At 38.1% G+C, this 15,716-nt stretch overlaps 1 protein-coding gene across 2 annotated transcripts in view; it reads left to right on the top strand.

The window, feature by feature from the left end:
- Positions 1-15,716, top strand: part of CTPS2 (CTP synthase 2) — a 76,653-nt gene that overhangs the window by 53,449 nt on the left and 7,488 nt on the right. The window contains exons 14-18 of one of the 2 annotated variants that reach the window (XM_042788264.1): positions 3,407-3,503; positions 5,544-5,599; positions 7,247-7,343; positions 10,711-10,855; positions 11,093-11,098. In XM_042788264.1, coding sequence (XP_042644198.1) covers positions 3,407-3,503; positions 5,544-5,599; positions 7,247-7,343; positions 10,711-10,855; positions 11,093-11,098 — 401 coding nt within the window. The remainder of the gene's footprint in view (positions 1-3,406; positions 3,504-5,543; positions 5,600-7,246; positions 7,344-10,710; positions 10,856-11,092; positions 11,099-15,716) is intronic. The other variant, XM_042788265.1, reaches the window with a different exon arrangement.

The raw sequence follows: 15,716 nt of genomic DNA, 5'->3' as shown, positions 1-15,716 counted from the left end.
GCACAGATGTTCAAAACAACCACCACTTGAAGGTTCTGATCAAATAAATTCTGTAAAATACGGCAAAATTTTCCATAGTATGAGTTGCTTTTCTGATGCTTATTCCTGCCCTAGGGCTGTAGGGCAGAAGTGCCACTTTGCTTTTGAAAGCTTCTTGTACAGACTGCGTTGCAGAGAAACTCATGTAATATATAAAAGTTGAGGGTTGTGCTGTGATAATTGTGGAAGTTGATCAGAGCCACAGAGCATATCAAAAAGGAAGATTCAGAGTACCTCTGAGGTATTACTTCATAAGTACCTTCTTTCCTTATCTGACTGCAATAATTAATATTTGAAGCCTTGTCTATTTTCTTACCATCATAAACCTAAAAATCTTAGGGAAGATGGAGAGCTGGTTTATAATGCACACATCAATAACAAAACATGAACACACAGAGTAAGCTGCTTGATGTTGAAACTCAGTACAGGTGTCATATCTGCCACAGATAGAAACAAGATTGAACGGTTGTATCATGCAGTGTTTCTTAAAAGACACCTAAATTAAGACTTACCAGACATTAGTAACAGTTTTAAGGGTTGGATCCTCTTCTGAATATGCCCCTGACCACACTGATGTAACTGTTGAGGCAAGGAGGCAAGCCTTTTAGAAGACAGATTAATTGGGGAAAAATGCCCAAATCTTTCCTGCGAGGCCATTTCTCCAGTGGAAGCATTGTTGGGCTTGTAGCCCTACATCGAGTTCTGGCCCAAAGGGTGGGAGAAGCCCACAGCAGAGCAGATGGAGCTGTGCTTTCACTCCTGGTTTCGCTTCTGGCCGTTATGTAGAGCTTTAGTGGGACTCGTGAGAATCCAGTGTTCAGTTTTCACCTACTGAAAGAAGGAAGAGCTGAGAGTGCAGCCATAACCTGTTTAATCTGATATGCCCTGTTTAATGAAGAGGACACCATATACTTGCTCACTGATGTTTCTGAGTCTTCCTGGGGAACACATTTAAGCACAGTGAATTTGTGAAATCTGGTATGGACTGCATAGACAGGTCCACTCCGTTTGGAGCCAGTGTTTTAACTGAGGAGTTTGAGCTGAACAGTATCCTTCAAGAAGTTACCATCGCACTCATTCTATCCCCATGCTTCCTTCTATTTATGGCACTACGCTCAAAATGTTTTGATAGAAGGAATATTTTAGTACAACAAATACTGAAAGGTGAAAATAGATCTGTTTTTTTCCTGAAGAAGCAGAGCGGGGGAACCTTAAACACCTGGGTAATTACCATGATTCAGTTAGCAAAGTTAGACCAAAAGATCCTGCCCCAAATTTTTAGGAAGAATAAACTAAAGCTGAGGTTACAGGGACAGTGTTTAGGTGCTTGATATACTTTTGAGAATGAAGGAATGTCTAATTTTGACTTCAGCCTTCAAAGTTAAGAAAACCCAAACACATGCAAAAAACTCTCATTGTTTTTCTTGTAAACTGCAAATATTCATAAAATTAAAGTGAATTTTTTATAATTGGAAGAGAAACATATATTTGAAGTATTTGATAGCTGCTTTTTAACACTTCATCTCTATTTGACGAGGATCAGGAGCACAACTTTAAGGTTATCTGCAGTATGGGTGTAAGCAAGTAAATAGCACAATGTAAAACCTGTATTAGATTTCAGAGGATCAGAGTGTTTGACATACACACAGTCTGCTGTAGACATTCTAACCACTTCAGGTGTCCTGTGTTTTTTTGTGGCCACTGCTTCAGGAGGAAAAAAGTGAAAGTGGAAGAAAGTGGAAGGAATTAAGTAAAACCAGACAATCGCATATTTTTTTAAGTAGTAAGGATTCAATGAATGATTTTTTTTTTTTTCCTTAGTTTGTGGGGTTTTTTTAGCTGAATGTGCTACATAGTCCTCACCTTCATGATTTGAGAGGTAATTAGAGGATTTGTAATATCCCACTGGTTTGATCACAACTCCTGCTCATGAGATTTTATAATGAGTATGTAGCTTATAAATAACGTTTTGAAGGTGTAAGGTTATACAGAGATAATTGCACAGCTGAAACACATTGGCACAAGGCCAAAGGCTGAGCACTTTCCACCATCCCTTCTAAATTGAATAACTTCACTTCATGAAGTGTATCATCAGAAATTGTTTTTATTATTCCCAGAGGGCAAATTAAGGTTAATAAAAATCCAATTCCAAATTATCCGTATATGTGAATATTTGTATTTTTAGAATCTTTCTTTGTCAATTACATTCCTCACTGACTATGTATATGTGAATACAAGTACATAGGTCATAGTTTCAGCTCGTGTTTCCCCAATTTTGGACTGTTTTACCTCTCTGAGACAGACTTCCTCTAAACATGATTGTGAGACCCAGCAGGATTTTTCAAACTGAACGAAACTAAACACATTTCTTCCACTAAGCTGTGGTTTCTCACATTAAGACCCTGAGTCCCACCATTTTGGATTCCACTTGACCCACACAGCAGCCATTTGATTTGTCTGCTTCAGCCCTCAAAACCAGTATATTCTCTTCTTTAAATGTTGTGTTAAATAGCATATTGTTCATACAAGGAAACACAGTTTTTTGTGGATTCTTAGGCAATCTGAGAAACACTTTACTAAGGGTGAATTATGGGGGAATGTTTTTCAATTTCATCTCTGTGAAAAATTGGTTACATATATAATCTGAAATAGTACACACTTGTTGGAGTCCCCACTTTTAGTACTCCACTTTTACAACATTAGATGATAGTCTTGTAACAAGTGCCCTCTTTTCACTCTCCTGCTCTATGCCCTCCTCCCCACTTCCCAAAACAGAAGACTTCTGCTGTCTTGATAAGACAGCTGGTTTTGCCTCTTAGTCTAAGAAAGAACACTGTGTATAAAGAACCGTATAAAAAAGAGCCAAGCATACAGGAATATTTACCCAGGATAATCTTTCAGCCTATGTCACTGTGGTTCAGAGACTTGCTTTTTCAGAGATGGTGTCTATTACTTTGTGGATTTCTTTCCTCTGTGAATTTATCAGCTTTTTAAAATCTGTGTACTCTTATAACACCAAGAATAGCTTTTGGCAGAATTATCCTATCTCTAGTGTTTTGTTATCTTTTTTAAAAGAAAGGTTTTTTCCACCCCAAAACATTAAATTAAGGAATTAATAAATTGTTTTCATTGATCTTGACATTAAATGAAAAAGGTTCACACCAGTTAGTTAATATCCTCAGTCTATTACAGTCCCAATACTGAGAACAAAGCATTAGGAAAACCAAAGAGAAGTCATAATTGTGAATGCATGGAGGAAAAGTAGATAAAGTTACCATTTAGAGATCTTTGCGACCTGTTGTGCAATTTTTTTGCCTTTTTTTTTTTTTCTTTGTTGGAACCGTGTTTAAACAATTTTTCTCCACAGGTTATTGACATGCCAGAACACAATCCTGGTGATATGGGTGGAACAATGAGACTGGGAAAGAGGAGAACTGTTTTCAAAACACAAAATTCTGTTTTAAGTAAGTTACATTTCTACTCTTATGACTTGCCTTTTGGATAGGAACTCTGTAACGTGGCAAAGCAAAAATGCCAAAGCATATTTTGTTAAAGGACTACCTCAAGCAAGCAGTTGGGTAACAACTTCCCCAAGCTCATTCACTCTGATCCTGTTCCCATGTACATTTACTCAGGATTGAAATGTAAAGAAAGAAATAAGAGACATCTGGAAGTCCAGTGAAAAGGTCAGTTAGGGTCCAACACTTTAAATAAACAATAAGGAGACTGTTGAGAGAACTGAAATGCATTTTCTGGTAGTTTAATTCATTATTTTCTTGAGAAGATCAGAGTGTTTTCTTCCTATTTTCTTTATGAGTTAATAGGATGTGAACCAGGGCTGCTTCTCCTACCCCTGCAGCTTTTTGGTAGAACTAACCCAAACTCCTACCCATATGCTCTTGCCAGACCTAAACATTGCTTGCTATTCCCTGGAGTTGCCAGTACACCTCAGCCTTAAACGTCATCTGGCCTCACTGCCTTAATCTTCACCTTGTCTTGACACTGTTTGCTAGTTGTATTCTAATTATAGCCAGGGCCTGCTTAACTCCAGTCTTAGATCCAGCAGTGCCCTAGGCCTAGCCCAGCCCTGGAAAGTCGTGTTTTGGAAAAGCAAAATATTTACTGTAGGAAAGCAAAATTATTTGCTGTAACAGGATGTAGAACAAATGATTCAGTTTGATCTGTGTGTATTTTAAAATTGAAGTTATACTTGTCTCCTATTAATCAGCCTATTATAAAGTAGTAATATAAGGGATGCTGCAAATGTGTAAAAAGTGATCTTTTGTCCATCAATGAAATACGGGCATATTTCTTAAAATTGCCCCCACCCCTCACATTGATCTCAATTATTACTATATTTAGCTATGTTGTAGTTAAGGAGTATGTCCTTCTGAGCTTTTAAAAATGACATCTACTTCAGCAGAAGACCAAAGTGTAATATATATGCACATTTAATGGAAAATCTGCCTTTCTAGAGAACGCCTATGCTAGTGATCTGACTGACCTTGGTGATACTTTGTCTAGGTGTGATATAGATATGCGTATCACAATGTACAAGTTGTTCTGTGGCCTAAACACTTCTTGGTAAAGCTAATAAAAATTAACATGTGTCATAACTCTTGACCAGTATTATGCATTGATTAAATGACCATATTTATCAGACTCATAGAAAGCTCTGGTAGTTTACTCAGGAAATCTGATTCCTGTTTCTAATGCTTTACAATTTGAATGGAAATAATAGTTTTGAAAAGGTGGCTCCTTAAAATTAACACATATATCACTTTTTGTAAAATTGCAGTACTACCACTCTACAATTTTTGGAGATCTTGTCAGTCTAGTTCTTGTACCAAACCCTAAGCAAGATAGTAATTGTAATGACACTAGGATAAATTGAGAGTGAAGTTTGAGCCATGACTGTGAGAGTTATGATTAGATTCTAATTTACTGCGAACCTCTAAGTTACTTCTTGTTGCTCTGGAATGTAGAGTGTTCCCAGTTTGGCTCAGAGGACTGCAAGAGTAATTTGGGTAATGAGATCAGAAAAACAGAGAAAAACAATATTCTCTATTTGTCATTGGAGGTATTATGCCATGCATAATCTATTAAAATGGAATAGATGCTACTAAAAGGCTTCCTTCACTGCACCTTTTTCATACAGTTGTTGCAAAACCCTCCAGGGATTTTTGTTGCTTGTTCGATCAATTATTTTGTATTTTATTTTGGGCTTTAAAATTTAAATTAGTTTAAGTGTGGCCTTCAGACTCTAATCTACCTTGGCTGTTTCTGGTCAAGGAATGTTGAATATGAATCCTGAATAAACTGAGATAACAGTAAATTAAAAGAAATCAGTCATCACTCAGAAAAACAGAAAGCTGGAGTGAGATGAATAGTGTCCTGTTATATTTTACACGTACGTTTTTTTTGAGGTTTAAATTACCAGAAATAATTGTAACAACTATTAAAGCAACATATTAGCATTAATTTATTTTTTGTTGTATATTCAGGGAAACTTTATGGTGATGAAACATTTGTAGAGGAGCGACACAGACATCGATATGAGGTAAGCACTGCTAATGTACTTTCTGCTCAAAAGTTGAAACTTAAGTAAACTGTGTTTCTCTTGGTAGGCACAATTCTCCTTAAAGCCAATGGGAAATTTCTAACATAAGCATAACCCAAAATTTAGTAATGGTCAAATAGTAAATTTACATCAGAAGGAACTTCTATAAGTCTTTTGGTCCAACTCCCTGTTTGGAGCTGAGCCAACTTCAAAATTAGGTCAAGCTGCTCAGGATTTTGTACCATCTAGTTTTGAATCTCTCTAAAGAGAGATTCTGCAACGTCTTTTGGCAATCTGTTCCAATGCTTAACCACTTCATCGTGAACCCTTTTTTTTCTCTTATATCTAATAGGTGATTGCTTTGGGCAGTTTGTCTTTTATCACTCAGTCTTGTGCTGTGCATCTCTGAGCAGAGTCTGGCTCAGTCTTCTTTATACAATCTCATTAGATAGTTGAAGTCAGCAACAAGATCTCCTCTTTGCCTTCTCCAGGCTGAACAAATCCAGTTCATCCAGTCCCTGTAACCGTCCTAGTTGGACGTTGTATGGATTTGCAATATTTTGTTTATTTCTTTCTTGTACTGAGAGGCCTGAAACTAGGCACAGTATCACAGAGGTGTTCTTGCAAGTGTTCAACGGAGGGGAATAATGTAGTGTACAGTTTCTGCGGTAGAGAAAGTGCAGTATTTTAGCAAAATGGTCTTGGAGATTAGATGTCAGAGATGACTTCCTGTGAAGCGTCTGAAAGGTAAAAGTTTATAATCCTTAAATGCATTGTTCCTTGTCTGATCTGGCTTATTTAAAGGCTTAGATTATGTTCCAGTAGTGCATATTCTTTCATAGCCTAAATGTAGGCAGAATTCAGGCACCTACAACTTGATGACTAATTCAGATCACTTGCTTCCTACCATCCAACTCTGTAGGCCCCTTGTATAGGTCCACTTCTCTGAGAACATTTGAGCCAAAGTGTCTATGTACGTTCAAAGTATTGTAATTCAAGGAGATGGGCAAGAGCTGGACTCCTAGAGTTATATGTGAGATAGTTCAGAAGGGACCTGTCTCCATCAGTATCTCCAGAGGGGTCTGTGCTATGAGATGTATGCTTCCTACAAACTGATTCAGGCAATGTTAATTTTCCTTAAAAAGCTGGGAGGAGAATGTGATGGTGGCAAAGGTGCTCAGAGTTTGAGTATTAACTGAGTGGTTAGAACATCACTAAGGAAATGAAGCAGCTCACTGTAGAGCTCCTCAGTTTGAAGGAGCTGAACCACAGCTTGTGTCATAACCATTGAAATGCAGTGTTCAAAGAGGAGGTCAGTGTTTATGCCTACTGTAGTGGGACATTTAAAAAAAGACAAATGCAAGCTGCTCAGAATTGGGAGGATATCAAGCAGAAGGGATTTCGGCTTTAATATTTTGAATGTTATGTAGTAAGTTTTAAAATTACTGATTCATCTCTTTATTTAATAAGTATGCCCACTTTTACAAATTTGTACCAGAGAGTTGTTAAAACAAGAAAGCAAAAGTTCTTATTTTCTTAATTCTTTTCATTCTTGTATGCATACTAAAAACATTACAATTAACTACTACTGTTTGTTAAATCCAAAAATAAATAGAACTACAATTATTATTACTTTCAATATTCCAGGTGAACCCAGAATTGACTCACTGCTTTGAAGAGAAAGGTCTGAAATTTGTTGGCCATGATACAGAAGGGAACAGAATGGAAATTATTGAACTGGAGAGTGAGTGTCTTACTTGTCTGTAGTACTTTCCGCATCTATTAAAACCATGTAAACTAAAGGTTGTTCAGTGGCATGTAGGCACAATATTTAGCTGTCATAACAGCCCAGATCATGTTGGGGGGTATTGCTGACTCCACCTGTGTATTACAATGTGTGAAGATGCAGAGGATGTTAGAAGTCTTACACTTAGCAAGGATTGTGCGAGTGTTTGATTATCAGGGAGAGACATGATTCTTTTCCAAAAGGTCATAGTTCTAGCTCAGTGGGATTTGGCTATGTAGAATCATAGGGTGATTTGGGAAGTCATCTAGTCCAACTCTCTGTTCAACACAGGCCTACCTTCAAATGTAAATCAGGTTGTTGAGAGCCATATCAGTCAAGTTTTGAGTATCATCAAATATGATATTGGTTGTACTTCAAACCACTCACCACTACTTTTTGAACCCAGCAGTCCAGCCATTTTTTAACAAACTGTAGTCTACCCGTAGTCCATAGCTCCCAACTTGGATGCTAGGGAACCGTATCAAAAGCCTTGATAAAGTCAGGATAAAGAAAGGCTACTGCTCTCCCTGCATCCAAAGACTGGTTGTTGCCAGGCTTATTGTGCCCAATTGTCTTCCTGTCCTTCATGTGTCTGGAAATGCTTTGGAGAAGGATTTGTTTCATAATCTTACCATAAACTGAGGTTAGGCTGACTGTCCTGTAGTTACTTGGATCCTTCTTTTTGTCTGTCTTTAAGGAAGGGCATGATGACTGCCTTTTTCCAGGCATCGGGGACCTATTATCATTGTCTTGGCCTGTTTTTAAAGATAAAAATTAGCTTCACAATGGCATTGACCTACTCCCTAAGCACCCTCAATTAGTCCTGATAACTAATATATGTTCAGTTTGCTTGAGTATATGAAATATGTATACATGCAGTATAACCAAAGTATAAAACGTCACTGGAATATATTACCTAGGGAGGCTGTGAAATCTTCATCCTTGCGGATAGAGACCTTCAAAACTTGACTAAATAAAGCTGTCAACAATCTGATTTAACTTGGAGCTTGACCCTGCTTTGAGCAGGAGGTAGGACTAGAGGCTTCTCAAGATGCCTTCCAATGAGTTTGTGTTTCCTTCAGTTATCCTCTGTTTAGTCATAGAAAAAAGTATGAAAATCAAATAGAAAGCAAGCTCCTTTCTTCCACAGAAGTGATGCAGATAGGCGAGGGTTTGATACTGTGGAAATCTGGTAGATATGGACTACTTTACCAAGTAACACTTGATGTCTTTCCTAAAAGGTTCTGAAATAAAAAGAGACTACACTGCATATGTTTTTTGAATGCTACACAGAGCAGCTCTTAGAAACAATCCCTTTGATTAACTGCTTGCTGTCAAGTCACTGTTGGCTAAATGAGTATCAGACACCTGAAGATGCAGGCTACCTTACAAGATTTTTTTTTCTTTTCTTATGTGGCCCCTAATTGCCATTGGTTAAGATAAACCTCATGCACAGAAACATAAATTTATCGTAATAATACACGATCATCCTATGGAGTGCTATTTGTGACATCATGCTCCTGAGAATTGATTTTATTGTATTCCATAGTATGTTGAAGAACAGTGCTGTAATTTTGAACCAGGATTTGAATACAGACACCTACTTATAATGTCAAGTAACTGCACCATAGACTAACCTGAGAGCAAAGGATACATGTGAATTCTTAAACTACTAATTGTCATGGTATTCTTTGCTTAGTTTGTTCCTGATAGATTACCTGTTACGCATACTGGTGTTGGGAGGCTATTTTGTCTGCCCTGCATGAAACAACTTCTATAGAGAACATCGTGAAATAAATCAGGCAGAATTTTTAAATTGCATGTTACTATGAAAAGAATAAAAGCAGCAGTAAAACCTGGAATTATTTCACAATGGGCTGCAAGGAGACTCTGATTACTAAAGAAAAACAATCATTATAGGGAGGAGGGAAGGTTGGAGCAAAATCACAGAAATAACAGTACACCAGATAGCTTAGGCAAAGCTTTGAAGCAGAATATCCCCACAGGAAATATTTGATGCTTTGTCATTGTCTTGTTTTATAGCTTTAAAGAACTAAATTGCGTGGTAGAGAGAAAGAAGTTATGGGACGAATTAAGGATCCAGGTTCTCTTTAAGACATAGCAGCAGAGAGAAAAGCTATGTACTAGATCATATAGTTTATCATCATAGAAGAAAAACCCAGCTGTCTTGTTACCACTTATTTTGTACTGCAGAGAAATTCCGTGAATGTTTGGGATTATTTTGGAAATTGTCAAACCAGAAGAGATCTGTGGTTAATTTCATCCAGTGTTCTGGAACTAAAAGTGGTTAATGTTAGCTCCTTTAAAACAGTATTCAAAGAAGGAGTAGGTGCACAGCATGAGAGAGTACAAAACCACTTTTCCTTCTTTATCCTTTCGAAGAAGACAGAAGAGAAGCAGAAGTAGTAGTAGTAAAGTGGTGCTTTGATTGGGAAACAGAGCACTGAAGATTTAAGAGAAGATGAAACAGCATCACTTGTTTAGCAGGCAGAGTTGAATGATGGTGATACTGTCATCCTTAATCGCACAGGGCAAACAGCAGGAAAGAAGAGCACCATAAGAAATGGATATAAGTAACAAAGATGGCCTGTGAATTAGGAAAATGTTTTGAAGCAAAAGGAGGGAGTATCAGAAGAGCTTTCTAGTGGGAACAAAGAAACCTAGGGGGTGTTATGGCAGAGCCTTGACCCTTTGTGTGTGACTACGTGGTGTAGCTGCACTCAATAACAGGAGGCTGGACTTAATGTCCCAGAGATCCCTTTCAGGCCTCATTATTTGAAGCTTGTTTTCCCCAGTTTTCTCTGTATGTTGCTTTCATATCCATGTCTTAGTGTGTAAATAGTTGCTACAGGGTAATGCTTGGTCTTTTAGGAACTGTTTTATTTTTCCCTTGGATATGCATGGGTGCATGTTCTGAATATACATACATAAATGTATATTGGAAATCAAAACACACTGAAAACAATGATACATGTAGACTCTGGTTGTTCCCCCTTCCAGCCCCCTGACATGTCGGTACAGGTTTATTAATCAGATTTTAATTACATCATTGTGCACGTTAAGGTTGAATCACAGGATGATTTTTCCTTAATTTACATTACTAGCCTTCTGCATCTGTTGTCAGTTGCTTTTTGTGGAAAAAGTTAAGGTTCCTGCTGCCTTGCCCTTAAATTCACAGATGTTGATCTGGCTTCTGGACTCCTGTGTGAAGTCTTCAATAAACTTTTTCCCTAACAGTTGTTCTAGTATCTTCTTCATACCTCTTACAATTCTTTTTGACATCTGTCTTATATCTGTCTTGTAGATCACCCCTATTTTGTGGGAGTTCAGTTCCACCCAGAGTTTTCCTCAAGACCCATGAAACCTTCACCTCCATACCTTGGACTGTTGCTAGCAGCAACTGGAACACTCAATGCATACCTGCAACGTGGATGTAAATTGTCTCCAAGGTAAACTTTCTTACTTGCCTGCAGTTTGACAGTCACATATATGGAGGGACTATCCCATCCTTCAATTCAGAAGTCCAGAAGAGGAAAAGGAGTTCTTCATGTATTGATTTACTTGTTCCTGTGCATGCCTGACATAAACTCTGGTGTAAAAGTTTTTGTAAGCAGTAAGCACAGTTCCTGACTTCCTCCTTTTCAGAGGCTATTAGGGCTGAAGCCAGATCCTTATGTTATAACTAGAAAGAAGTAAAAAATCTTTAGTAAATTCATGCGAAGTTGGTGGCCTCCTGTGTTAACCATAATTAATGGTAGTTTCACAGGGAAAGAGATTTGCTAGAGGATCAAGCAGTGAAGTGAAATTCTTACCTAGTTGCAGTTGAATGATGATAGTAACAAAAAGAAAACACAGATTTTATTTTGCAGTAGCTAAATAACTAATGCCATCTAGCAGAGACAGGCCTGAAACAAAACAGTTGGGATATCTTTAGACTTACGGAAGGTTTTAGATCTAGATCAAAACTGGATTGTTCAGTGAAACTAAAAACCTTTGTCCCAGTTTCCTTGGACACAGAGTTCTTGGTTTATTGAATGTAGGGATAGTTTTTAGCCAATATTAACTTGTTCTTGTTTATTTCAGTGGTATTAATAACAGTTACAATTTCCTTACATTAGCAATAGTAAAGGGGTCAGAGGAAAGCCTAGGGTACAATAACAAAAATGGAAAAAAAAAAATATCACAGAAAGACTGAATAATAACATAGAACAGATCTAACTCTGGCTTAGTGGCTTTTCCTTTAAGCAGGGCAGCAGAATTACTAGTTTTGTGTTTTGGGTTTTTTGTTTGAACATTGCTTTCTATTAAAATAAGGTCATTTTCTTAAGCGAGAAATAGAAATTTTATTCAGGTTTCAGTAGTAATGGAAAACAACTGAGCCAGCCCAGATAATCTGTTTTGGTACCCTGCTCCTTATGGGTATCAGTTGTCTTTCATAAATGCACTCCATCTTTGTTCACCCTGGCAAATTGTGCAATGGTGTACATACAAAGAGAGTTTCTTTCTGATCTGCAAACTACAGCTTGATTGAAATACTCCTATTACCTTAGCCAGTCATTGTTGTTAGTGGTCAGAACGTAATCTGCCTTTTAAAATTTGTGCCAGTGCATTACACAGGTCAGATTTTTGTGGTACTTGGCAGGAGGGGAGTCTTCAATCACAGTGGTCTTCAGTCTTTTCCTCTTGTGGTCACTCTTTGCCTCACAGTTCATCTTGTTTCCCAAGTCCCATTATCCTTTCTTTTACTGCTTCCTCCCATAAGTATACCTACTCATCTCTCCAAGATAAGGAAAAATTACTTTTTTTTGAATGAGTGGCCTGCATATGTCCTGCTAATTTAAATTCAAATCCCTTAGTGTTATAGCAAATGTGTTTTCTAACCTTGACTCTACGTTTCAGCAATTACTGAATGTGCCCCACTTATTTGAATTAAGCAATAAAAAAGTACACCAAACTCTTTTTCATGTCAATACAATAAACTCCAATCAATGCTTAAACATTTCGCAAAGACAAAAATTCATACCCCAAAATTTTATATATAAAAATACAAATTTTACCATTTACCTCTTTATACAGCAATCAAGCAAACCCCTCTGTCTTGAGAAAGAGCATTGGAATAGAAAAACATTTTGAGGCTAAAAGAAGAGCATTTTGCAGGGAAGAATGTTCAGGAGGGGATTTCAGTGCTAATTACAGTACACCCACTCATATTAACATACCCACCTGCTGGGAGGAAATGGTTTCCAATTTAAACCTGTAAAACCTCAGAATGCTGATTTCATTGAGCAGTAAGGCTAAGACGTGTCATAACAAGGCTGAAACAAATCTGTGGAGAGGATTTTCTGCACATCTCATCCAGCATTGCCTACGTGAATTGTAGTCATGCTGTTGACTAGACCAAAGATGTAACCTGAAAGAGAATTTGTGGAGGCCACCAAGTTGAGCAGATTACCTAAAGTAGGCTGTTGAAAACACTAAAATGAGAGTTAGTGATGAAGTCCTGAGACAAAAGGAAATAACATATTTCAGCATGAGATTCTTAACAGGAAGTCATTACCACAGAACATTTAACAGCCCCATAATTAGGATGCAGTTTTAGAACATCTGACACCTGGACAGAAGCCCTAGCTTCTCTGCAAAGCAAACATAAGTTTAAAGATGCATCGTACCTCCCAGGTGAGTACCCTAAACAAATAAAAGTGAATAAACCTTCCCTTAAATTTTTCTGTAGTCTAGTTTGGTAGGCAATCTGAGGATGCTTACACATAGTCACGAGCATACTTAGTTTGAGACTAGAATGCATCCTCTGGGGTAAACTTAGTTCCTAGAAGCTTTGATGTGTACAGTCAAGAACTGAGCAAAGGATCAGAGTAACTCAGTGATGAGTTATTACTGAGTTACGTGAAGGGTAGTTGGGCATCTAAGTTACCTTTGTGGTTTCAGCCTCTCGTGCTTTATGACATGAGTGCCTAACCATCAAAGCCATGCACTTCATTTCTTTGTGAATGCTTTTAGATCTTGACCTTTTCCAAATCTTTCAGTGGAAACACTGAAGTCACCATTTCATACCTAGCTGAGGAAGGTGAGCAGCTGCCAGTTTACATGTTTCATTTTAAAGGACAAAGAAAACCAGAACCACAGGAGGCTCGGAAAATGTACAGTACCCACAAATACACTGCTTTTTAAGAGGAACCAAACAGTTTTAATATAAAACTAGTGGATAAAGAGGGGAGCTTCAGATATGATGTTGGCTTTTACTGAGTCTTGTGGAATTTCACTTGGAAAAAGTAATAAAAACTGGCTTATCTTTGGGAATATTGTCATATGGATTGCAAACTCCCTGATGTACAATAAAGCCATGTTGCTGTTTTTCTTTTTTTTTTCCCAGAGCAAGTTTAGCATCAGCAAGAGTAGGCTACAGTGTACTCATGATATTTGCAAATAATATAATTCAAAGAGGAGCTGAAAGCATTATTCAGAACAAAGAAATAACATAAAAAGTTATGGAGAATTTAGAAACTTGAGCTGAAAATAATGGAGTCTTGTGTTTCTTTGGAGGTAGAGAGTGACGGGCTAAAGATAAATAATTTAAACACAAATGTCCAGTAGAAGGGAGGAAATACAGGACATGAGAGATGTTCCTAGGTGAGAAAGTATGGGCAACTGGGACTGCTGCCAAAAGAAATGTTTGCAAGTCATAAGTGAATATGCTAATGGCAGGCACCAATTCCATGCCATCATCTAATCACAGAGTAATCTGTTAAGTTCTGGGCAGGTTATTAATAAAAGATGACTTATGAATTGCATTCAGAAACAAGGAACAAAAGTGTCCAGAGGACAGGAGGAGTGGTGCATAAAGAAAAAAAAATCTCAGAAGACTTGTCCATGCGGTGCTTACTGCACTAACGTCGTCCAGCTGTCTTCCAAACCAGCTCTGTAGGGAGGTTTGGGCAAGCACCTATAAACAGAACAGGAAACAGCTTGGGTGACATGTTCTGGCGTATGAGGGGCAAAGGAGATATGGGCAGGGCTATATCTGATGTCCTCTGTACATTGTCCCCAACCAATAACACATCTGGCACAGCATCATATTTCTGCCATTGGCCAAATCTAGACATTTCAGAGGAAAATGAAGGAAATACAGTGGCTTGAAGACTGTCAAGACAGCAGCAAGAGAGGGGCTGTTTCACAACAGAAGACAATTCCAGGACCCAGGGGTGGCAGCTGTACTAGTAGAGGTAGTGTCCTCACCAACAGGAGTCAGTGCCACAGTCGCCAAAGAAGGCAAGAGGACTGGTTCCAGTGACCATGTCCTACAGACAGTCCAGTGCAAAGTGATGAGTCAGGGGTGAGGTCAATCCAGGAAGTCCAGTTGACAAGTGACTGCAGAACTACAGAGATGGCTACAGGCATGCCTGTGATGTGGCTCAATCAAGGATTGGGGGCCAAGGCTCCTGGACAGATGGATGGAGGCCCCAGGTGAGGCTGGTCAGGGCAGTTAAGGATTATTGGTGCTCTTAGAGCTCTTACAGAAAACTACAGAAAAATATTTTGAAGAAAATCCCATCTCAACCATAGTGGTGCTTAGCGATGAACTTAGTTATGGCAGTTACTTTGTCATTTTAATGTTAGATGTTTACCGTGAAGACGCTTCTGAGCTAGTCACCCCAAGTCGTCTTCTGTGGTCACTAGCTGAATACGCGCTTCAAAGGAGCCAGTTAGCTCATTGCAATGGCTGAGTGAGTCAGAAGCATTGTATCTTGCAAGTGCTTGTTTCCCTCCTTTGTCTGTAAGAAGCTGGAGGTAGCTATCTCAGAAAAAGGTGTCTAAAGCTGTATGAACTGAATCCCATGCATGAGACTCGGCTGAGAGTTTTTATAGCACCCTGATATGTTTTGGCATCTTGGTTGTGATTTTTGTAATGCTGGGTCCTGATCAAGTTGTTATCCTAGATCCAGTTATGAGTGCAGATGTCTGGCAGGTTGGAACTGGGGAGTCTTAGGTATGTGCTGAGGGATTCTTAAATGATTCTTTCATGGAGGCATAGGATGATACAACGATGGTGATAATAAATGATATATGATCATAAAAATATGCACAGAGAAATACGGGTGACTGCAATTATAACCATTACACAATCAAATATGCATTTATTTTAAATAATGTTTTAATGGCTATAATAATTGTAATCATTCAGCTTTATGTGGAGGGAATAAATAATTCACAGATTTCTTTTTGCAAGGGTCTCAAAAGCTATAACAATTGTTTGTTTTAAACAGCCACAGCCTGTACTAAGTGTAATTACATTTA

Source organism: Tyto alba, unplaced genomic scaffold, assembly GCF_018691265.1.
Source record: "Tyto alba isolate M040663 unplaced genomic scaffold, T.alba_DEE_v4.0 Super-Scaffold_14, whole genome shotgun sequence".
NCBI classification, from domain to species: Eukaryota; Metazoa; Chordata; class Aves; order Strigiformes; family Tytonidae; genus Tyto; species Tyto alba.
This window is presented reverse-complemented; position numbering and strand designations above follow the sequence as displayed.